This window comes from Emydura macquarii, unplaced genomic scaffold (assembly GCF_026122565.2).
Source record: "Emydura macquarii macquarii isolate MOO-44397 ecotype Brisbane River unplaced genomic scaffold, CSIRO-AGI_Emac_v2 contig_3511, whole genome shotgun sequence".
In the NCBI taxonomy this organism is placed as follows: Eukaryota; Metazoa; Chordata; order Testudines; family Chelidae; genus Emydura; species Emydura macquarii.
Window position 1 is genome coordinate 737,181 of NW_027133648.1, and position 24,331 is coordinate 761,511.

A 24,331-nucleotide genomic window follows, 5' to 3' on the forward strand; every position below is an offset into this window, starting at 1 on the left:
GAGTCCCCACAGCGAGCCTTGATTGAGCTGGAAATGATCTCTGGCTCCATTGGTATCATTGGTGCCAACTGCGCCGAAGCTGCCTAATGCTGGTACCCAGGGCATGCGTGTTACCGAGCCAACGGAGCAAGTCAGTCTGCCCAAAGACCTGATGGGCATGGGCAGAGAAGTACCAGTACCGCAGAGGTATGAAAGGCACAGAAGTTCTGCCCTGGGGAAGGCTACATTGGCACCAACACCGGCACTGATCCTCGTGTGCGTGGCACCGACAGCCCCTACAGCCAGGTCCACATTGCCGATTCCGTCGGTGCAAGCCTCTTGGTACTGACATTCACCACCAATACTGATGCTATATCTGCACCTCTGGATTTCTGGTGCATGACTGAGCTCTGTGTCCGATACACTGGACTCACCCCTACTCAGTACCAGGGCCACAGCACCAAGTTCTCCCAGAGCATCGGACTTGCTGACATCTCCCTGCTGCACACCACCTTTCTTATCGTCAGAATCGGAAAGTGAGAGAGAGGACTTGGGTTCCCACTGCCCTTCTTGCCTGCCATATAGGACCCAATCTCACTATGGGCACCAGACATATTGTCCACCCGACCCTCAGCTTCCATGGCTTGGTCAACCATGATACCAGCCACCCACCCCCTATCCCCAATGGCTGTACTGGGACCCTGGGAAGGCTCAGAGGTAGCAAGGCTCCCAGGCCCCTAGTATGGCATGTCAACAGACAAGAGGCACCCTCCTTCAGCTGTGGCTTTGAAGGCCTTGGAACCCTGAACAGCTGGGGGAGGAAGTTGGGGGCAGAGGAGGAAGACACTTCTCAAGCTCATTTCTCATCATCCTCAGCAAGCAATGCAATGATGTTGCCACCGTCATCCATGGCTGATGATTTTAAATCATTCCAGGACCTAGCTCAGAGGGTGGCAGAAGCCCTGTAAATACAGTTGCAGGAAGTGACTGAGCTTCCCCAGAAATTGGTGAACATTTTACACTCTTCCACCTCTGCTACAGTGGCCCTCCTGGTTAATGAGGCTCTCCTGAACCCTGCCAAAGTCATACGGCAGACCCCTGCGTCCATCCTGCCGACATCCAAGTGGGTGGACAAAAAGTATTATGTGCCAGTAAAGGACACAGAATTTCAATTTTCCCAATTCCATCATTGTGGATGCGGTTAATTCTAAGGGCCTCCAGCACCAATCTAAATCTACCCCATATAACCAAGATGGGAAACATCTTGACCTATTTGGCAGGAAGGCATATTCATCAGCCGCCACCCCCTCCCCCTCCCCCAGTTCCGTGTAGCAAATTACCAGGTCTTGTTGGCAAAATACAACTACCGGATTTATACAAAACTCAACCCCTTTATTGAACAGCTCCTGGATGCCCATAAAGATCAATTCAAGGCCATAATCAGCAAAGGCCAGCTGATGGCTGAAATGTCTCTTCAATATGCATTAGAAGTGGCCGACATGGTGGCAGGTCCGATTTCCACGGCCACTGTTATGAGACAAGCTTTGTGGCTGCATTTGTCTGGCTTCCTTAAAGAGGTCCAAACCATGCTGGAAGACCTTCTTTTTGAAGGGACAAAGTTATTCACTGAGAAGACTGATGCATCTCTTCACACGCTGAAGAATTCGTGGGTGACTCTTTGATCCCTAAGGAGACACTCATCAGCCTACGAGAGAAAATACAGCCCTCAGCCACCGTTTAAGCCCCAGTCATAAAAACACATCTCAGTGTTCATCACAGAGAGCTTATGAGCCACAGAGGAAGAAAGTGAGGTTCTCCAGGCAAAAGCAATTGGGACCCCATCTGACTGCATCTCATCCCTCCACCTCAAAGCATTAGTTTTGATGTGTGGTCAAGGCGCTACTCTCCTTGCAACCTCATGCAGGAAGACATTGCCTGTCCTTTCGGAGACCACCTTACCCCATTCCGCAGCACCTGAGAACAGATAACCTCTGACAAGTGGGTAGTGGGGATTGTCCAGAATGGATATGCCATCCATTTCTCCTCCCTCCCCTCTCCCAAACACTCTTCCCCATCCCTCTCCAGGGACCCTTCTCATGGTAGTCTACTACGTCAAGAGATAAACCATCTCCACAGCGTAGGAGCTGTAGAACCTGTGCCTGTACATCCCAGAGGTGAAGGCTTCTTCTCTCGCTACTTCCTGATACCAAAGAAAAAGGGAAGTTGGAGACCCGTCCTGGACCTCAGAGCACTCAACAGATATGTCAAAGCGCAGAAATTCAAGATGGTCACCCTATCAACAATCATTCCAGCATTAGAGAAAGGAGATTGGTCCTCGGCCCTCAGCCTTCAAGATGCACACTTCCACATTTCCATCATACCGAGTCACAGTCGTTACCTCAGATTCACGCTAGGCCAGGACCACTGCCAGTGCAGGGTACTCCTTTTCACCCTCTCATTGACCCCAGGGTATTCTCCAAAGTCTGCATCTGGATGATTGCCTTCTCAGGGCACGGTCCTTCATGGAGACCCAACAAGTCACTCAGGCCACATGGGACCTGTTTCTGAATCAATGAACAAAAATCAACCTTAACACTAGTACAGAGGCTAGAATTCATAAGACCCAACCTCGACTCTATTCAAGTGAAACTGCTCCTCCCACAGCACAGATTTCTCAGTCTCTCCTCGTTGATAGAGACAATACAATCCAGCCCACAAATTTCAGCCTGACATTGCCTCCAGCTTCTGGGGAACATGGCTGCGGGCACGTCGGTTATTGCTCATGCCAGATTACACATGAGATGCCTTCAAGCATGATTCAGTTCAGTTTACAGGCCGAATAGAGACAATACAAATAAACTTGTATCAATGCCCACCAGGGTCACAAGATCCTTGGACTGGTGGAAGGACCCGGCACTCATCCGTACGGGAATCCTGTTTGCTCAGTCTTCCCCATCTCTACTCCTTAACACTGATGCATCCCTCATCGGATGAGGTGCACATCTCAATGGTCGCACAACACAGGGCAAATGGTTCCCTGCAGAGACATGCCTTCACATCAACCTGCTCAACCTCAGAGTGATCAGAAATGTATGTGCTCACTTCCTCCCGCTGATCAGAGACACACACAAGGGTCATGACAGACAGCATGGCTTGCATATATTACCTAAACCAACAGGGAGGCACCAGGTCTCATTCCCTGTGCATAGAGGCACTAAAACTATGGAACTGATGCATCTCTCACAATGGCCTATGTTAGAATATAGATATTCAGGCCTGCCTGTCAAGTCCTGTGATTTTTAAGTATATTCTTATCACTTAATTAGTTACAGGTATAAAAACAAAGAATCAAAATCACAGGCCACCTATCTATGGGCCTTCTCTCACTGTGACAGTCTGAGGCCTTGTACTTTGGCTGAGCAAAACCAAAAGCAGCAGGGGCAGCCATAAACTGGGAAGCTTGTGGAAACATCCACACATTCCAAACAAATTACATTAAAACAAGGTAATATCAGGCTGTTTAGAAAGCGATACAATCTAACGCCTGTGGATAAAGGACAGACCATAGAATGCTTAAAGAAAACTTTGTTTGATGGCATTCTGTCTGATTTTTAAACATTTGTCAATAGTTGTGGTTGTAGAATCTACACTTCGTATTGTTTGGTCATTATGGTACCCACTGTTCTGATCATTTCTGTCTGATTCTTTGATTGTTTCTGTCCATTGCATAACTAATTGCAATCAGTTAAGGTGATGGGGTAAGACTGGTTAGAGAATTATGTTACAATATGTTACGATTGATTAAATAATTATCCTGTAATATTTTAAAGAAAATGATTGGTTAAGATACATTACAAGAACTGAGGTCAAACAAGAAGTAAGGGGGGAGGAAGGATAATTACTTGTGTGAAGAATTGGGATTCTTGCTTGATTACCCTAATAAACCCATAGTATTGCCTGTTGCTGGACTCTGGACTTCTGCTTCTGTCAGCGAACCAAGAACTGAGGGAGGGGGCAGGGCCCCTAACGTCAGTGGCCTACCTACTGGGAATACACTACACAACGGCAGACAGTCTCAGCCGCAAATTTCCACATGACCACGAATGGGATATAGAGTCAGTAATACTACACAACATATTCCAGCAATGGGGACACTGGTAATAGACGTGTCCGCTACTTACCAGAACAAGAAATGTCCACAGTGCTGCTCCAGAGTGGGGATCGGACGACACTCCCTGGGAGACATCCTCCTCCTTTCTTGGGACAAGGGCCTGCTTTACACCTTTCCCCCATTCCCTCTATTATTGGTCCTCTTGAAAATAAGGAGAAAGCAAACATCATACTGATTTCTCCCACCTTGCCCAGACCTGTCACAGCTGGCGTTATATCCACTGATGACTCTGTCGACCACTCCATACCTCCTGTCTCAGAATGAGAGGTGCACTCTCCATCCCAGTTTGCGGATTCTGCAACGCAAAGCATGGCTCCTTCATGGTTCACGCATGGCGGGACAGACTGCTACCAACGTTTTCCGATCAGCAGTGTGGGGGCACAGACGCACCTACAGTGGAGCACCCATAGGGACACATATCTCAAAGAACTGTTGTTACTGTACAAGGTGAGTAACTTCCTCTTCTACAGAGACTGCTGTGACCATCATGATACCTTCTGACCCGCAAAAATTTCCTTGTGATAGAAGAAGGAAAGAGAATCAGGTACACAGGGAAGAGAGAGAGATCTCTTCTCCAGGCCTATTTGCTATAGGTCGTAAGTCCTCCAGATTGAGAACAAGAGTATCTCAAGACCAGAAAGAGTTCCATGAATGCCTATGCTGAGACCAGACTTGACTGATTCTGGATCACCGTGTTATGGATGACTCCAGTGCCGATGACCTTGGTGTGGACCACTCCTGTACTGATAATAGTGGTTCCAGTTTCAGCAGTGTCAAAGGCTCCAGTACTGACTCCAATGAGATCCATCATGTGGTACTGGTCCCTTGGTTACCATCAGCCTCAGTACTGATTCTGAGATCGTATCTCACTCCGAAGGACTTTCTCTTCTGAGGAGCTTCCTTCAGTACCAATCCTGGTACCCTCATCATTGCCAGTACCACGAGGAGCTCACTCTTCAGGTGCCAAGCTGTTCAGCCAGAATGGGGTGTGGGACTCTATCCTAGGAAGCAGCGACTCTGTAAAAGACTTGCGAGTGCTGGTGAATGATCAGCTGAACATGAGCTCCTAGTGTGGTGCTGTGGCCAAAAGGCTAATGTGATCCTGGGATGCATAAACAGGAGACTCTTGAGTAGGGACAAAAAGTTGTTTTACCTCTGGTGGCATCGCTGCTGGAATACTGGGTCTAGTTCTGGTGTCCATGATTGAAGGAAGTTGATAAACTGAAGAGGGTTTAGAGAAGAGCCACAAGAATGATTAAAGTATTGGAAAACCTGCCTTCTAGTGACAGACTCAAGGAGTCAATCTGTTTAACTTAAAGAGACAGTTAAGGGGTGGTTTGATCATAGTCTATAAGAACCTACCTGGGGAACATATAGTTGATAACAGGTTTTTCAATCTAGCAGAGAAAGCTGGCTGGAAGTGGAAGCTAGACAAATTCAGACTGGAAATAAGGCATACGGTTTTGACAGTCAGGGTAATTCACCATTGGAACAATTTACCAAGGGTCTTGGTGAATTCTCCGTCAATGACAATTTTTGGATTGGATGTTTTTATAAAACAGGATTGGATGTTTTTATAAAAGATCTGCTCTAGGAATTAGTTTGGGAAAGTTGTTGGCCTGTGTTATGCAGGAGGTCAGACTAAATGATATAAATGGTCTTTTCTGGCCTTGGAATCTATGAATGAAAAGCAGCTCCACCTCTTCATGGGGAGAATTCCTTTTTTCTCTTCAGGATTAAAAGAACATCAATCTGTCAATCAATCAATCAATGTCAATGTGAGCAGCCACAAACCATGACACGTATTGTTGAGGACTGCAAAATTACTCAACTTCCTGGAAGTCTTCGTGCCTTGAACATCATTGATAAGAATGCTGTGACTTGGCTTGACCGGATTGCATATGCCAATTAAATGGCTTTATTAGACCCAGTCATATTATTATGGCAAACCATGGTTTCCTTGACCACTACATCAAAGAGCGTTGATTGCCACTACCAAGTACCATCCAGTGGTTTGCAACAATTCTTCATCTATCCTGTACTGGGTTCTTGATGGTAGCAACAGCCAATGAAAAATCTCACCAGGGATGACAGAGATCTACATGAAAGGATAAAAAGTCCAAGAAGAGTCCAACCTCTCCAGTGGGAAGATTACTCCACATCCACATCTTGCAGATGAGGATCTCAAATTATTAAGCTGTACTGACTAAATATGATAGTTAATTGAGACTGTATGAAACTTATTGGAAAACTGAGAGAAGAGCTCAGGGCTGTGATGGCTCAGGGTCAGCTGGTAGCAAGAAAATCACTTCAGGCAGCCCTGGACACAGCAGACAAAGCATGTAGATCTAGGACAACGTCCATAACAATGCAACAACATGGATACATATCTTCCTTGTGACGGGAACCCACATAGACAACCTGCAGACTCAGGGTGTCTCTCTCTCCCTGGAAACATACCTGAGTTGAGAGCTGTCCATCAAACTTGCAGAGTCTTTCTGGTAGAGATTAAAGGCCTCTCTATTCAGGTGGTGGCAGACTGCACGACAGCCATGTTTTACCTAAACGAGCAAGATAAAGCAGGATCCTCCTCCCACTCTGTCAGCATTGTGGAATGTTTGCCTATTTCAGGACATCTCGTTAACAGCTGTTCACCTTCCAAGGGTTCACAATTCACTGGCAGACAGCCTCAGCAGGAAATTTGTGATCAATCACGAGTGGTCAGTAAAGGAAGAGTTGATCAGTTCATTTTCTTAAAGTGGAGTTTCCTCTCTGTACCACCAGAAAGAACACAAAATGTCATTGATTCTCCCCTAGAGGGTGACAGAGCCCAAGATCTACCTCCAAAATATTTCTAACCCGTGGTCCTCCCGGCTACTTTGAGTGCCTATCACCCAACTCCACTAATAGCATGAACAGTAGGAAACTCTTAACAGGCCCAGGCAATTTTGGTATTCAAATCTCCAAATATTATCTGCTCAATCATCAGTAACCTTACAACTGCCTCTGAACTTCTTCACTCAGAAGCAGGGACTGATCCTGGATCCATATCCCCCAACTCTCCACCTGACAGCGTGGATGCTGAATGGCTGACTTTGCCAGAGAGAGCATGTTCCTCCAAAGTGCAGACTATGCTTATCCACAAGATCCACTTACCTAGCAAAATGGAAGAGATTCTCAATATGGGCTCATCAACGTCAATTGTTTCCCTCAGAATCTCTGATCCCACTCATGCTACACTACCTACTGAAGTCTGAGAACTCAGGCCTATCATTGAGCTTCTTGAAAGTTCATTTGGTGGCTATCTCAGTGATTCACCGAGCCATATAAAGGAGTTCCATTTTTCTCACCCTACGGTAACCAGTATAGAAACCTGTACCTCTTTGGGACCTACATTTAGTTCTGCTAAGTCTCATGGGCTCACTCATTGAGCCCTTTGCTACCTGCTGTTTGTTCTAGCTCTCCATCAAAACGTCCTTTTTAGTGGCAGTGCCATCGGCCAGAAGAGTGGGAGCAATCCAGGTTGTAATGGCACAACCACCATACACAACTTCCATAAAGTATCCCTGTACCAACACCCCAAGTTCTTACCTAACGGGGCTTCTGACTTCCATTTGCAACAAATCATACACCTGCCACTATTTCCCCCCAAACCTCACTTAAACAACGATGAAGAAAAATTACATTTTTGGATGTATGTAAAGCACTTTCATTTTATTTGGAAGGCCTAAAATCTTTAGGAAGTCTCCTAGATATTTTATAGCATATAGGAAGATAGTTAAAGATGAAGTTGTTTCACCCCAAAGAATTTCTGATGGGATCTCATCTTGTGGCGGGCTCTGCTATGAGTTGACCAATAAATATCCACCTGAGAGAGTCACTGCACATTCGACAAGAGCGCAGTCCATTTTAGTAGCCGCTCTCAGAAAGCTACCTACTCATGGATATTGGTAAGCAGCAGCTGGTCTTCCATCCACACAACACTATGCCGCTATCGAGGCGTCTAGAGAGGATAAGAACTTTGGCAGGACTGTTCTATGTACCAGCTAGACTCCTGGTCCTCATCTCCAGCAAGGGTGGTTGTGTGGGAACCACCAACAATGGAACATATATGTACAGACATGCACTCAAAGGAGAAGCAATGGTTACTGTGTACAATAACACTGGTTCTTTGAGCTGTATCGTCCATGCATGGGGGGTGGTGTGTGTGTGTGTGTGTGTGTTTTCCACACCTCAACCCCGTCCCTGTTACTGTGGAGTCAACCACTGACCAAAAGTCTCTATCTCACATGCACCAGGTGCATATGCCCCAACGGGAATATCTATACATCTTAAAGCACCACGGTGTGCAGGTGAGTAACTGCCAACGTGGGCTGGGTGCAGACCCAGGCTACAGACTGGAATAAATACAGGACACTTAATAATTAAATATTCACTTACAAATGAAATAAATGACAATTGATTTGCAGCAAATCTCCAACCCTAAAGCTTTGCGCTGTGGGGAAGGATCGTTTCTGGCTTCCTGTCTGTGTAGGGGGCTGGTAATCAGAGACACGCTGGACCTGGAGTGGTGGCGGTGGGGGCGCTAATCTCAGGCTCTGACGACTCTGTGATGGGGAATTAATCTCCAGTTCCCCAAGCCCACCCCGTGGTCCTTGGTGAGGTGAGGAGGGTCTTTGAGCTGTGTGTGAAGAGCTGTTCCTGCACTGTAGGGCTGGCAGGCTCCCCTCTGAACAGATTTGGGGGGGCCCACTAAGCCCCAGCCTGGCCATGTCCCCAGCACACAGCTCTTTCCCTTCCCCGGGAGAGCAGAATCCTCCCTGCTCGAGCGACTGGCAGGCTCCCCTCCCACAAGGAGGCGAGTGGAGATGGATGCTGCCGTCAAGAGCGGAGTGCCAGCTAATTACCCTTCCAAGTGTGTCTTGTAAATTAAGGGCTAATTAGAGGCAAAGTCAGTGTCATGGTTTTACACGTGTTCCTTTGGTGCTGAACAAGGGAGGGGGGAGTACACAGCAGCCAGGCCAGTCGTTCCCTGTGCCTGCTGTGCATATCGTAGGGGGCTGCGGAGTGGGTCAGACAGGAGCCCTGGGGCTGCCCTGGGCTGGGACGGGCAAGTGGGCAGCCATTGCAGGTAAGGTCTGTGGCTCTGCCCGGGTGCTCTGGTTGGCCGACAGGGAGTTCTGTGGTCTCTTCATTTCAGTGAACCCCATATATTTTGCATGAATTTGACATGGCTGTGTGCAGTGCAGCAGCCGGAGCTGTGATCCTTGGGCGTTTGATTTGATGAGTGTGAGCTGGGGCAGGCCAGGCCTCTCCGCGCTGTTCTTTCAGACTGTCTGCAGATCAGGCATAGCCCAGGGCATCGGTTACGCTGGGTCATGTTTCCAAGGTTTCCTTTGTGTCCACAAGGGTTAGAAATGTAATTTTATGAATGAACGCTTGGACTCTGTAGGCAGTCCTAGAATCATAGACGATCAGGGCTGGACGGGATCTCAGGAGGTACCTAGTCCAACCCCCTGCTCACAGCAGGACCAACCCCAACTAAACCGTCCCAGCCAGGGCTTGGTGAAGCCATACCTTAAAAACCTCTAGAGAAGGATGGAGATTCCAGCACCTCGCTAGGTAACCCTTTCCAGATCTGTTGGTGAGAGAGACGCTTTCGCACTCTCACACCTGTGAATGTGAAAATGTCAGGCAGCCACTGGGAGACTCCCACCTCCCAAGAGCGCTGGTCTCTGGACCCCAATGACTGGGCTGAACCCAGGATGACACCTCACCCCTCCTGCCCAAGGCTCAGCTCTTCTCAGCACCTCTGAGATCTTGTCTTGTGATTGAGAAAAGGGTCTGGATCCCGCATGGGCTGCCTAGTGCTCTGAACACAGCCCATACCCCCCACCAATTGTGTGAGCTTCTGAGAGCAGGTTCTTGAGAGGAGCTGTCCCCGTGGATTATGGTGACAGGACAGGCCCACACAGTGGATTATGGCGCACCACACAGAGGGGAAGCCTTGTCACGTGGAATGTGAACTTGGTGCCATACTCATGGAGCTGGCTCTCCAGACTCACTGGGGATGTCTGGCTGCCCTGAGACACCTCCCAGTAGAAGAGAGCATCTGACCAGAGACTCTCCTTGGTAGCAGGGTTGGGAACAGCTCGCACCAAATGCTTATGGGGAAATCAGAAGCACCCTGCAGTGGCCAGATATGGCATAATCTCTCCCAGGGCAGTCTGCTCCACCTTAGTAGACTTTGGGTAAAGCCCTGAAACAGTAGATTTTATCTCCCTTCTAAAGCCCTTGTGTTTAGTATGTACTGAGCTCTGGATACGCTGCGATCAGCAGAAACATCCACTCTCTCCTTGAAGCTTGCTAAGTTCCTGGAGTCGGATCTTGTAGCACCAAGTCCCACAGGTTAATCACACATTGTTTGACAAAGTATTTCCTTTCCTCAGTTTTGCATTTCCCACCATTTAATGTCAGGGCGTGTCCCCTTGTCCTTGTGTTAGGAATAAGGGAGAACAGGCTCTCCGGAGCTCCCTTCTCTGAGTTAGTCAGTATTTTATCGTATCCGCTCTCGTTCGTCTGCTCTCTAAGCTAACTATCCCAATCCTGCCAGTCTCTCTTAGCAGTGTTGCCCTTCTCTGAAGCCACTCGAGTTCTGCAATACCCTTTTGGGATGGGGTGCCCAGAGCTGCACGAAGCACCGTGAATTAATAGGAAGACAGAATATTCTCCAGGTTATTCTCAGTCCCGTTCCTTGTGCACCCTAATGATGTGTTAGCTTCTTTAACTGCAACTGCCCATTCAGCAGCTGTGTCAAGGGGTTGTGTGCGTCTCAGGGGCCACACGGACGTACCAAGGAGGTGTGTTGGGGGCCCGAGCCCAACTGGAATACATTTCAGCAGGACGGGGTGCCAGCCAGGATGTGTTGTGATGTGAGGGAGAGACTGAGCCAGGCTGCCCAGCTGGTACCCATGTGGGAGTGAAGCTGGCTGGGATGTGTTCTGGGGGTCACACGTCATGGTGCCCGGCTGGGATGTGTGAAGGGGACACACATGGTGCCCGGCTGGGATGTGTGAAGGGGAGACGCATTGTGGTGCCCGGCTGGGACGTGTTATGAGGGTCACGCTTCGTGGTGCCCGGCTGGGACATGTGGAGGAGACATGTCTTCGTGCCCAGCTGAGACACATTGGAGCTATGACAGGCTGTGCAGCTGGTACCCAGGTGGAAGTGGAACTGCCTGGGATGTGTTGTGGAGAGAACACGTCAGTGGTGCCTGGCTGCGACCTGTTGGGGGGTGTATCAGTGGTGCCTGACAGGGTGGGGGGAGAGACTATTCCAGGCTGCCCAGCTGGCACCCAGCCTGGAATGGTGCTTGGCTGGGACGTGCTGGGGGGTGTATCAGTGGTGCCCAACCAGGGGACACACATGGGTGGGGAAAGAGGCTATGCCAGGCTGCCGGCTGGTACCCAGTTGGGAGTGGAGCTGGCAGGGACATATTGGGGGGCTGCTGGGGGGAGAAGCTGTGCCAGGCTGCCGGCTGGTACCCAGGTCGGAGTGGAGCTGGCTGGGGTGCATGGGCAGGAGCGACCAGCTGCAGCGTTTGGGGGATTTGTGTGAGGATGGGGTCTAGCCGTGTGCAGTGGGGCGTTGTGCTCTAGAGGGGGGCCCGCTGGGACTCGGGTGGGGGAGGTGCCCCAGTGGGAATGTGTCAAAGGGCCGTGATGGCGAATCGGAGGCTGGCCCGGGTCTCTGCGGTTGGGTGCAGCCGGGCAGCCTCCTGTTGAGCGTGGGACTGTCTTGCAGGTGCGCCGCACTCGACCAGCAGCAGCTCCCTGCACTCCGAACGCTCCATCAACTTGGTGGGCTTCAGCTCGAAGCCCGACGGCCTGCACCAGCGCTCCTACTCCGTCTCCAGCGCAGAGCAGTGGAGCGAGGCTGTGGTGATTCCCAGCAGCTGCCCCAACCCCGGTGAGTACCGGTCCGTGCTTCGCTCGGCTGCTGGGGGGGCGAGCCATCCCCTGCGGGCCGCGTGGCACTGAGCGCCTTGGCAGCGCTCTGAGGGGACCCGTGCAGTGTGGGGGTGGCCCTGCACCCCGCACTGGACAGCAAAGCACACAGAGGTGCCCCTGCCGGGAGTGCAGAGCAGCAGATGTGCCCAGCCTTCGCCCACCCAGGACCCAGGGATTGCCGGCCTCAGGCTGAGCTGGCCGAGCAGCGAGCGCTCCTCCATCCTCCCTGCGCTTGGTCCCTGCCCCCTGCACTTACCCTCCTCCCAGGGTAAGTGAGCAAGAGGAATCCCTGTCTGCACACAGGGCTGTGTGCTGCCCCCTCCCCCCGATCGCTCGCTCACTCGCTCGCTCGCGGATGGCTCAGGACAGTTGAGTGAATTAAAATAATTCATACATTTCCCAACGTAGCCACTTTGCCGAATTGGAAAATAAATGCTTCTGTGCTGCATCCATCACTCCTTCCTGCCTGGCCCTGCCGGCGCACTAAAAAAGCAGTTAAATGCACATCAAGAATGGAGGAGCCATTTCCATGCCTCCTCGCCCCCTTGTAGTTCTCATTAGCACGGCAGCCGCCCCCCCGCGCAGTCCCAGGGGCTTTCGCAGTTTAAAGAGAGCCTCTTTATGATCATTACCGGAGTCCGACTGTGCGGGCGCCATTTGCAGCTGAGGCGGCTCCTCATTTGTAACTGTGAAAAACTATCAATTTCAGCGCGCCTGATGCAGCGGCTCCATCATTGGCCCCATCAGCTCCCTGCTGGAAGCGAATTAATCAGACTGTTACTGCTGATGGGGCAGCGCAGGCGACGGGAGCGGAAGGGCGCAGCTCTGAGCATTAATGTGCTCGCGCTCCACCCCCCCGCCCCCGTCGGACACTGAGCGTGGCGGGGCCAGCCAGGCTCCCACGCTCCTCGCTCTGGAACGGCCAGCGAGCGAGGCACGAGGCCTGGTCCTGCCCTGGAGCCCCTCCGTGCCCAGCCCTGTGAGGGGGAGCCATCCCCCGGTGGCCCCCCCCACGGCCACAGGTCCCCCCGTACATGGGAGAGCCGCGCACCCCGGTTCCACAGGGTCCCCTGTTCATGGGGGGAGCCCACCCCAATACTGCAGGGTCCCCTCCCATACGTGGTGGAGCTGCCCACCCCGATACCCCCATGCATGCAGGAGCTGACCGGCTTTGTAACACCCCCCCACACACACACCTATAGCAGGGGGCTGGTGGGCAATCTAGGCGCGCACACGCTCTCCGAAGGAGACAGGTGATCGGGCAGTGCTGGCGTTCACAGGCACGCACAGGTGAGCGGGTGGGCTGTCCCCATTCCCCTGTACAGGTGCGTTTGTAGCGCTGTATGTCCCCCCCACCCCACCCCACCCCACCCGCAGTGGCCCTTTGAAGCTGAGACTCAGGTGGGCTGCTGGGGGCACAGGGACGGGCGAGAGCGGCTCAGCAAGCTCCTGGGAGCTGCCCCCTTTGCTCACGCTTGCCAGCTGTTTGCTGGCGCCTGGACTTTCAGCCCCCTGCCGAGGTTGGGAGCCGGGAGCCAGCGGCAGCGCCGTGCATGGCTACTGTGTCCCACGCTGGGGCAGCTCGCAGCACTGCCAGCCTCTGCTCACATTCCACATGAAGGAGCCGCCTCTGTTTGCTGCCACCCAGCGCAATCCACTCATTTCATGCAAAGTAACCCCGAGATTGATACAAACAGGGAGTGAGGCGCTGCCAATCGCAGTGGCACGGAGGGTGGAGATCTTGGCTGCGGCGCTAATTGTGTGTCTGAAGGAGCTGCTGAGTGCTGCCTGTCTGCTCCTCAGGGAGTCCCCGCACGGCTGGGCCTGGGGCATGCTGGCCACGGAGAGACAGGCAGACCCTCACCCACCTTCTCTAACCTGGCCACGGGCAGAGCCGAGAAGAGGCAGGGCAGGCCGGGGAGGGGCAGGCTGCTCCGCCTAGAGGCAGTTGCACTTTCCTGGGAATTTTCTGGGCCGGCACCAAGCTGCCAGAGAGCAGTGGGGTCTTGTCACTGCTGCATTGGCAGAGAAGCCTTTGCTTTCCTGCTTCCCACCATCTGTGCACCAGCCCCAGAACTGGCCTGGCTGTGGGAAGGGTTGTGGGAGGGGGAGTTCTGGGGAAGGTTCCTACCAAAGATCAAATCCACTAAGCCAGCCCCATGGCTCAAGGTGAGGTGACGAGTGGAGCCAGATCTCAGTCCTGCCCCCTTCCGTGCTGGGGGAGGGCCCCACTCCTGGATGCGTAGCAGGACTCCACTGCACCGGGGCAGCTGAGGCACTCGGTCTGAGAGAGAATCAGACGTAAGACGCCTGCCCGAGAAGCGGTGAGGTCTCTGGTCACGCAGGGAGGCTGCAGTCACGCAGGGAGGGTGCAGTCACGGAGGCTAAGGACATTGCAAAGAAGCAAAATTGTGACTTTGCTCCACCATCGTGGATGTTGGGGGACGCCTGCCCCGGGGCTGCTACCTACAGTGAAGTGCTGTCTGGGACCGAAGGCTCCGCGGGGAGGCGTGGAACACACTGATAAAGAGCAGCAGCTTACCGGGAGCAGAGCTACCTCCCGGACTGAGCTGCCAACAATTCTTAAATTCCCGGGGCCTGCCCCCAGCAGCGCTGGGCTAGCTAACTTCATTCACGTCACACCATTAGTTAAACTGGGGCAGCTTTCTGTGTAGACCAGGCCCAACTTTCTTGAACCAGCTCGTTTGCGTGTCTCAGGCCTGCATCAGCAATAGCAGTTCTCCTCCATGTGCTCTGGGATGAGCTGTTCCAAGAAGCAGCCGTTTCCAGTGTCAAGAAATGGTTTCCCTGTCCTGTTGTGAGTAGTTTATATGGGGAATTGATTCCCTTTTATTGGACTCAGATGCCTTAATTGTCAACTTTGTGAACAATTTCCCTGTGGATAATTTGTAGGAGAAACACCCAGCTAATGTGTGTCTCCACCGGGGGCGCGTGTGAGAAGCTCTGATACCAGGGCTTGGTTTACACTTAAAATGCATGTTAGCAGAGCTGCGCTGGTCGGGGATGAGTGAAAGGCAGAGCCCTGCCCAGCACAGCTCTGCCGACAGAAGAGGGCTAGTGTCATTCAGGGCAGTGGTGTTACTATGTCAACTGACACACTTCTGTAGGTGTGTGCTGCGTCTATGCCAGGGGCTGCGTTAGCATAGCCTAGGTCCCTTCCAGTCCCTTGCCGAGGGCAGATCAGGAGTGTTGCACACGGCTTTGTCCCAGCTAGTGTTACGTGGACCCTGTCATGACCTTGCGAGCCTGTCCCTCAGCCTTCCCCATCTCGCCAGTAATTCGTGGTTTGACATTAGTGCCTGGGTCAGGGCTGTGCACACAGCCAGAGACGGACCGTGCTGTGAAGAGCTCACAATCCAGCTGGACTAGACAGACGGGGGTGGGCAGCCCAGAGAAAGGCAGCGACTTGCCCAAGGTCCCCTTGTGGGTCAGAGCAGAGCTTGGAGTAGAAGCGGAGTCTCCTGAGATCCAGCCCAGTGCCCTCTCTACTAGTCCACGCTGCCTCTCCTTACAATGTGTCCCCATGCCTTTCAGCCCCTGAGTTCCTTTTCTTCATGTCATCTGCCACCAGAGGTCAAAGGGGGGGGCAGGAGCCACGCCAGAGAGGGGAGGTTACTGGGGGGCCCGGGGACAGGACTCAGAGCAGAGTCCCAGCCCTCGGCTGCAGGAGCGTATTTCAGAGAGGGTTAACAGTGGAGCGCAGCTCCCGCACCTCACTGCCTTCCCCGGAGTCTGCATTTTTATGCTGATTGGAAGCCTGTGCTTGTGTGCTGCTGAAATTGAATGTCAGGCTTTTGATTTTGTTGCTGGTCTCTAATGAAATTTGACATTTAATGGTGAGTGCAGCGTCAGCGTGTGTGTGTGTGATCGGAGCTTGATTAGCGCGCTCTAATTGACAGTAATTAGGCAGCTCCCTGATTGTTTCTAATTCTGCTATTAATTGTAAGGAACAGTATGATTGAGGATAAATTTGGTGCGTTGCTGCCGGGGATACGGCTTCTTCAGCGCCGTATCAGCAGCCTATTGAGACCATCCTGCTTGGATTCCTGAGAGTGGCAGCCTCACTCATCTCCTCTGGAGGAGGAGGAGGAGTGCCAGGCTGGGACTGACTGTAGCTGGCAGAGAGTCCAAGCATTATCGGGCAGGGCCTACGAGTGATTCCCAGCAGGTGTGCGCTGCCAGAGTCACCACGCTGCCCTCGGGGCACAGCCAGACTCACTGAGTGGGGTGGGGTGTCCCAGGCCATCTTTGACGGATGGCAGTGGGCGGCTCTGAGCAGGCCAGGGTGTCCAGGGTCCTCTGTGGGGCAGGAGCGGCTGGGGATGTTCGAGTGTTTCTGTGGGACAAGGTGGCGTGTCTGGGGCTGTCTCTGTGGGGCAGGAACGGGCAGGGGTGTTGGAGGCGTCTCTGTGGGATGGAGTCTGGTGGGTCTGAGCATGGTGGGGTGCTGGTGTGTCTCTGCATCACTCTCTCTCTTTCTCCCCATAGCTAACGGCACCACAGAGTCGCTTAGCTCCAGCCCAAACTTTTCCAGCGCCGCCAGCCCAAAGCTGGAGCCACCTCCATCCCCACATGCAAACAGGAAGAAGCATCGCAGGAAAAAGAGCACGGGGACAGCCCGCCCTGATGGCCCCAGCTCAGCCGCAGAAGGTAGGATGTGTCTGGTCCTGCCCAGCTGGTAGTAACTGGAGAGCCCTGAGCCCTCCAGTGCGTTGTTGGGGCCAATCCTGAGCTCTCCTCAGACAGGCTTTCCACCCTTCGCCAGGAATGAACTCCCAGCCCAGCGTGGTCTGCCCCCGATTCTGCCCTGCAGCTGGGGGCAGGCAACGTGCTCCAGTGCCAGCTGCTGCTCTGGTCATTGCATTGGCTATTTCTGGTCCTCGTGGCGGGGCTGAGAGAGCCCCACAGGAAAGGCTCCCAAACGCTTTCCAGTGTAAGAGCCTCTTTGTATTGGCTTACCAATGTGCCCAGCTTTAGCCATTCCGAGTGTGAATTCCCTCACTACCCTGCCAGGAGAGGGGCCTCTGCTCCTGCTGCCCGCTGGCCTTTCCTGGCCTTGGCCTGTGGTACACAGCAGGTTAGTCTCTGGAGGGCTGCAATAGTTGGCTCTGATTCCAGCTGTTGGCTTGCTGGGTGGCTGCCTGCTAGTGCTGGTGGCCTGGCCTGTGACATACAGGAGGTCAGACTAGATGATCTGGTGGCGCCTTCTGGCCTTAAATCTGTGACTGTATCTGGCTGCCTCAGGCCGAGCTTTCTGAGAGAAGTTCAGCGATTTCAGGGATATACCAGTTAAAAAGCTCTTACATCCATTGACTGGGAAGCTCTAGCATCTCCCGGTTTGGAGCAGGCACTTGACATTTGCCAGGGGAAATTCTGGCCAAGGGAGTTGGCCTGGGGCCAGAAAGGAGCCTTTGCTGACCTTGTGAAAATCTGCCCAACCTGCTAAGATCTGCATCGTCTTCATCTGTACCGACCATGCCTCAGCTGGCATACAAGGAGGGCCAGACTGGATCAGAGCTGAGGTCCAGCCAGCCCAGTGTCCTGCCATAGTGGCCGGCATCAGGTGCTGCAGAGGAAAGGATAAGAATCCCACAGCAGCAGATGGGGGATAATTTTTCCCTCACATAAGCGCTCAAAGTTAACGCAATCTCTAAGCCTTGACGTATGAGGTGTAATATCCCTTCCCAAATGGCTAGAGGTAATTATGACCGCTCTGGAAATTCTGGATATCCATGTAAACATCCAGGATCTCTTGGAATCTTGCTAACTTCCTGGGACAGGAAATTCCCCAGTCTAAGGATGCATTGTGTGAAAAAGAATTTCCCCAGTTTTGAATTTCCCACCTAATGACGTGGAATGTCCCCTTAGTCCTGTGTTAGGAGACAGGGAGAAGAGACGTTCCCGATCTCCCTTGTCTAGACCAGTTGTTATTTTATCAACCTTTGTCATGTCCCCTCCTCTTTGTCTGCTCTCGAAAGTAACAATCCCACTTGTGTCAATCTCTCTTCAGAGCAGAGGTTTCCAGGCCCTTCTCTCAGCCCTGCAAACCCTTTCTGAGATGGGGTGACCACTAGCGCTGCACACAGGGTCCAGCTGCTGCTGCAGCATTGATTTATGTAAATCCACCGGTTCAGTCTTTGTATTAGTCCCATCACACCCTTTATGCCTTCTGACATCTTGTACGCTTGTTTGACCTCCTCTGAGCTGTCTACAGAGACACCCAGGTCCCTTTCCTGGGTTGGTACCGTTCATTCAGAACCCTGCCAAGTGTACGAGGAGTTAAAACTTTCCCCTCCAATGTGCATTACTCTGCGTTTATCGACGGTAACGTTCATTTGCCAGGGAAATGTGTACCAAGCTTCATTTGTCACTGCCCCTGCCCCCAGCCGCCAGAGGGCACCAGCCCTGAGTGTAGGGAGACTTCTCTCCTGTGCGTTCAGTGCTCGCCCTGCCGGTGCCCAGGCGCTGGGAGGAGGAGCAGCTGCCTGGCGTGATGCAGTGCCGCGCAGGGTCTGGGACGCAGAGGATGGGGTAAGGCATGAGCAGAGGGGAGAGGTCTGGGGAGGGACACACTAGCAGGGGTGGGGCAGAATGGTCTGTAACCGCTAGCCAAGCTCTCCTCGCCAGCTGGGAGTTGAGCCTGTGATTTCCGAGTCCAAATGTCATGTCCTGTGTTAGAAAGAGGGGGAAGGCAGCGAAGCCAAGCGTGTCAGAGTTGGGTTTGTCCCATGAGTCTCTCTGAAACTCACACCTGGGCAGGGGAGGACAGGCCATGGGATCCACGTTCAGGAGAGCCCTGGCTGCTGTGTGTGTTGTCTGTGCAGGACAAAACCTTGGCCTGGGTGCTCCAGGCTGCGGTGCAGCTTGGGGGTGTTGCTCCGAAGAGGCAGGGGTTGTTCACGGGGTGGCAGGGCTGTCCAGCTGTAGCCAGACAGGAGTTCCAGCAGCTGAGGGGGGCAGGCCCCGATCTGCCTGGTCTGAGGCAGCCTCTGTGGCATGGCTGGGACATTTCTCTCGTCACACCTGTCCTCCCCGGACATCTCCTGAGCCAAGCCACACTCTCCTTTTGGGAGAGCAGCTCCTCGCCCTCCTCAGGGCTTTGACCGGCAGCTCCCCGGCGGAGAGACGACCTCCTCCCCCACCCGCTATGCCCCTTCTTCAGACGCCGCCCGCTCCGCATTGCTCGGCACCAGCGCCGCGGAGCGCTGGGCGTGGCATGCAGGAGGCAGCCCCTGGCCGCTGAGCTCGCCGTCTGCATGGGGCAGGCTGGGAGTCCTGGGGGTGGGTGGAGCTGTCTCGACACGACCACTTTGGCCGGTATAACTTACGTTGCTCAGGGTGTGAAACCTGCCTCCTCCCCCTAAGTTACACCGACATCGGTGGGAGAGCGTCTCCCGTGACGTAGCTACCGCCGCCCGCTGGGGGTGGTGTCGTTATGTCGCTGGGAGTCTTTCCCGTCAATACAGAGCAGCTACACGAAAGATCTTCCAGCAGCGCAGCTGCTGTGGTCCGACTGTGCTGCTGTAAGCGCTCTGGTGTGGTGTGGCCTTGGTGTTTGATCATCTTAGAGTTCTGCATAGGCACTGTCTGCTCCCGTGTCCCGCCTCAGACAGTGGCCAGCGGGGGCTGCCGCGGGCAGGAGCAGACGGGATAACTTACCGCTCGTGTCAGGTCCCCCCCACCGCTCTCTAATGCTCAGAAGCAGGAGCTGTTTCCAGAACTGCGTTTTTAACCATAGCTCTGGGTGCTCTTGGGGTCCAATCATACACCTGTCCCGCTTGGGGAAGGGTCAGGGAGAAGTTTTTCTGTGGGGGAAGGAGAACGATTCAGTCTCTTTGTTCTCACATCCTGGGGAAATGCGAGAGTCCCTTTGTGGTGAGGGTTGGGCCTCCGGGGACAGAGATGCCCTGCTCAGCAGGGAGCCAGAGCTCGGCGCAGAGCCGCTCTGCCAGAGGGACTGGGGCTGGCTGTCACCCAAGCTGAGGAGCAGTGGGGGCATGCCAGGGGTTGAGGAGGGAGCTGGCTTTGGCCCATCCATGGGTTGCAGATCGCGTTCGTGCCTGCGCTCGGGGTGCTGCTTGTTGTCAGCCGGCCCCGACGCGAGTCTGCCGACAGTTCTGCCCAGCTGCCGCCTGGGTTCTTTGGGCAACGCGGGACACTCACAGTGCTGCCTGCTCAAGCGCGTGGCTTTCCCTGCAGAAAGTCACTCGCATCAGGGCAAATGATACACCTGCAGGGACACCGGGAGTCTATTTCCTTCTCCCTCCTCCTCCAGTTACTGCTGCCCCGGTATCCAGCCCCCTGCTCCATCCTGCCCCTCTCCCTGCCCTGCGAGTGCACACACGCTCCAGCTGGATTCGCTGGCACGGCCCCTGCCCTGCATGTCTGTCCCCATTGCTGGTGCGAGTGTCTCAGGTTAGCATCCTGGGAAAGCTGGGGAGGTCTGGGGATAAATTGCCATCAGTTTATCTCATTTAGGAGGTAATCAGAGCTGCGGACGTGTGGAGCAATTGAATCTTAGTTGTTCTGAAGTATCATAAATCAAACGAGCTGTTGCTTTTTACATGGTCGCATGTTAAAGAGAGCATCATGTCAGGCTGCTAGGGAGCATCCGCAAACTACGGCCAGCGTGCCACCAGGCTGCCGGCTACGGCGCAGACGTAGCGAGCATGGCGTGGGGCTGACGGAGCACCGGGAAAGCGGGCTCTGGGGAGCATTGCCGCCCTGCAGTGCTGGCCAGTGAGAGAGCACCCCCGCGTGCCAGCCTGCAGCACCAAACTCCTCGAACGGAGCAGGCAGGGAGCTGCCAGGTCAGAGCCCTGCCCGCAGCCCCAGCCTGTCTGAAGAAAGCCCTGGGCTTCCCCTACTGCTAACGGCCTTTGGCTTCTCTCTGGCAGCCAGGAGGAGCGTGGTGAGCTTGCGAGGTGTGTGTGTTGGCAGGAGGCACCTTTGCGACGCTCCCTAGCCCAGCATCCCCGTGGCTGCCGGAGCTCCAGGGATAATGAACTTCTCATGTGCTTAAAGAGTGATGCAGGGTGCATGGCGAGAAGCTGACAGCCCCGTAATGTGCTTCTCAGCAGCGGCCAAACGCCGCGCTTTTGTCTTTGTTTTTTAGTTTTAAAACCCACGGGAAATTGATGGCCAGTAAAGAGTTGTGTTGGGGCGACGTGCGTGATTAATGCAGACTGTCAGGGGCTGTCGGGAGCGCCCATCTCTGCTGGCTGGAAATACTCCTCTGATCTGCATTTACCAAATTGCCAGGGATTACAGCTGCTAGCGCTCAGCTCCTGTCTGCCCCACACAGACACTGTCACCCACACGTTCCCCTTCCCCAGAGCCTCTTAACTCAGCACCACCGAGTCCCTCCCGTTCACCACGGGCCCACACGCTCCGTCCTTCGAAGGCAGGCAGCCGGGCCCCAGCTTCCCACCCCCGTGCTGCACTCCTCCTCCACCTGCCCCTCCTGTGTGCCCCTTGGTACAGCCCCCTTACTCCATACATGCCCCATCACTGTGTGCCCCACAGTACTGCCCCCACCCTCTACGTGCCCCACAGTCCTCCAGTGTGTGCACCCCAGAACAGCTCCCCTCACCCTTCACACCCCTGTGCACCGTCCCCCTGCCTGCCCTGTACACGCCCCCACCCAACCCCACTGTCTGCTTCTCAGTATGACCCCTTCATCCCCTGTGCATGCCCCCATCCCCTCACTATGTGACCCATGGTACAAGCCCCGGCCCCTGCCCCCTCACTGCACCCCCATTGGTATGACCCACCGTCCCTGTGCAGGCCCCCCACTGTGTGCCTCTCGGCACCACCTCCCTGCACACCCACCCTCATCGTGTAACTCCCTACAGGCAGGAGCCGACGGGGTCTGTGGGGGTCTGGCTGGTGGGGGATCTGCCGGCTGGCAGGTGGGGGGTGCCACTGGTGCCCCTGTGCCTGGGGTGGCGGGAAGCGCAGTGGATGTCTCCATGGCCATGCTTTTTTCTGTGTCTCCCAGAGGCTTGTCTCTGCGGAGGGGCCTGGTCCCGTTGCACTAATGCAGGTTAGAATATTGGGTTTAATGATCTGCAAAATGAGGAGGCAGCGAGCTGACATTTACGAATGGCGCCTGCATCCTTCTCTTCCCCGCGCCTGCTAATTTGTTGATATCCCAAACACCTCATCATGGTACAGTGGCAGCTTGCAAACAAGCACCCCACGGCCTCCTGCCAGTCCCCAGCCACCGGGCCTGCCTCTGCCCCTGGATCTTGGTGGGACACAGGCTGCAGTTCAGGCTCAGCTGGGCAAGAACGCACTGCCTGACCAATGGGCCAGGAGACAGCGCCTGCTCCCCCTGCTGCCAGCCATGACCCCGGCAGCACATGCCCTATGTGCAGCCCCATGTCGTTGCGCTTCCTCTCCTTCCTACTGCACCATTAGGACCGTGACCCATTCAGATGGGCACCCCCAGGCCAGGACAGTGTGAGCCACAGGCAGGGTGAGTTGGGGGTTTCTGGAAGAGGAGGGAACGAGTGAGGTGGAGGGGGTGTCAGCTCAAGGGGGGGGAGGAGAGGACAGGCAGGAGCAGGCCTCACCAATCCACTAGAATTCTTTGCAGGGGTGAACAAGTGTGTGGACTCAGGGTGACCCAGTGGATACAGTGTGCTTAGATTGTCAGAACACCTTTGACAAGGTCCCTCACCAAAGACTCTTTATCACAGTGAGCTGTCATGGGATGGGAGGGGAGATCTTCTCCTGGATCAGTGACTGGTTAAAAGACAGGAAACCCAGGGTAGGAAGAAATAGTCGGTTTTCAGAATGGAGAGAGGTAAATAGTGGTGTGTCCCCAGAGATCTGTGCTGGGATATGACAGAGGTTTATAAAATCGTGTCTGGTGGGGAGAAAGTAAATAAGGAAGTGTCATTTACTCTTTCTCATAACAAGAACTAGGGGTCACCAAAAGAAATTAGTAGGCAGGAGGTTTAAAACAAACAAAAGGAAGTATTTCTTCACACAACGCACAGTCAACCTGTGGAACTCCTTGCCAGAGGATGCTGTGAAGGCCAAGACTCTAACGGGGTTTAGAAAATAATTAGATGAGTTTATGGAGGATAGGTCCATCGATGCTATTAGCCAGGATGGGCAGGGATGCAAAACCATGCTCTGAAGTGTCCCTGGCTTGTGTTTGCTAGAGGCTGGGGATGGGCGACGGGATGGATCACTTGCTGATGGCCTGTTCTGTTCATTCCCTCTGAAGCACCTGGCATTGGCCACTGTTGGAAGACAGAATACGGCTAGATGGACCATTGGTCTGACCCAGTGTGGCCGTTCTTCTGTTCTTATTTCAGAAGAGGAGTCTGCTCCAAGAGGCAGAACATGATCTGGGTGTGAAGCTCCAGTTCATTATTCTTCTGGGTTGTTCGCTGTAGGCTCCACTCCTTTGCTAGACGTGTTGCTTTGGGGAATGCCACTGCGCACCGCCAGAGGGCCCTGTGCCCAGCGCGCTTTGGGGGGTGCTGCCCTGTGCACCCAGAGGTACCCCATGGCCAGCGTGTTTTGGGAGGTGCCACCCCACAGGGCCTTATGCCCAGCATGCTTTGCAGGGTTCTGCCCCATGCCCCCAGAGGGCCCTGTGCGCAGCAGGCTTTGGGGGATGCCACCCCGTGCCCCCAGAAGTATCCATGCCCCATCTGCTGTGAGAGTTGTTACCCTGCATGCAGAGGGACGGTCGTGCCTGCATGCTGGGCGTGCTGCCCCTGCAGTCCAGAATAGAGGATGCTCTCCTGACCCTCTCACCCAGGGTCCCTTGCACACCTGCACGCTGGCCGCGGCGCAGTGCCCTTTCTGCTGTGGGAGGGGGCGCTCTGTTCTCACGCCCACAGTTGCTGCAGCGTAGCTTGCCCAGGCAGCCCCTGCCCTAGCCACTTTACTCTGGGCTTACGGACATGGCCGGGTGGAGGGAGAGCTCTCCATGTTGGGCTCACGCATCTCGGCTGTCAGGGCGCTGGGCTGCGTGGCCCGGCACTCTCTGAAGCACCTGGCATTGGCCACTGTCGGAAGGCAGGGCACGGGCTTAGCTGGACCGTTGGCTGTTCTTACCCCAGGCCCAGTCCATCTGGAAAAGCAGCAGCTCCCTATTGTGAATCCTCGCTCCTGCCCCCGCCAGCCC

The 24,331-nt window shown here is 54.1% G+C and overlaps 1 protein-coding gene across 1 annotated transcript in view; it reads left to right on the plus strand.

Moving 5' to 3' along the window:
• AGAP3 (ArfGAP with GTPase domain, ankyrin repeat and PH domain 3) overlaps positions 1–24,331 on the plus strand; it is a 190,427-nt gene that overhangs the window by 157,722 nt on the left and 8,374 nt on the right. Inside the window, exons 12-13 of the mRNA XM_067535720.1 lie at positions 11,954–12,118; positions 16,669–16,830. Of these exons, the coding sequence (XP_067391821.1) occupies positions 11,954–12,118; positions 16,669–16,830 (327 nt within the window). The remainder of the gene's footprint in view (positions 1–11,953; positions 12,119–16,668; positions 16,831–24,331) is intronic.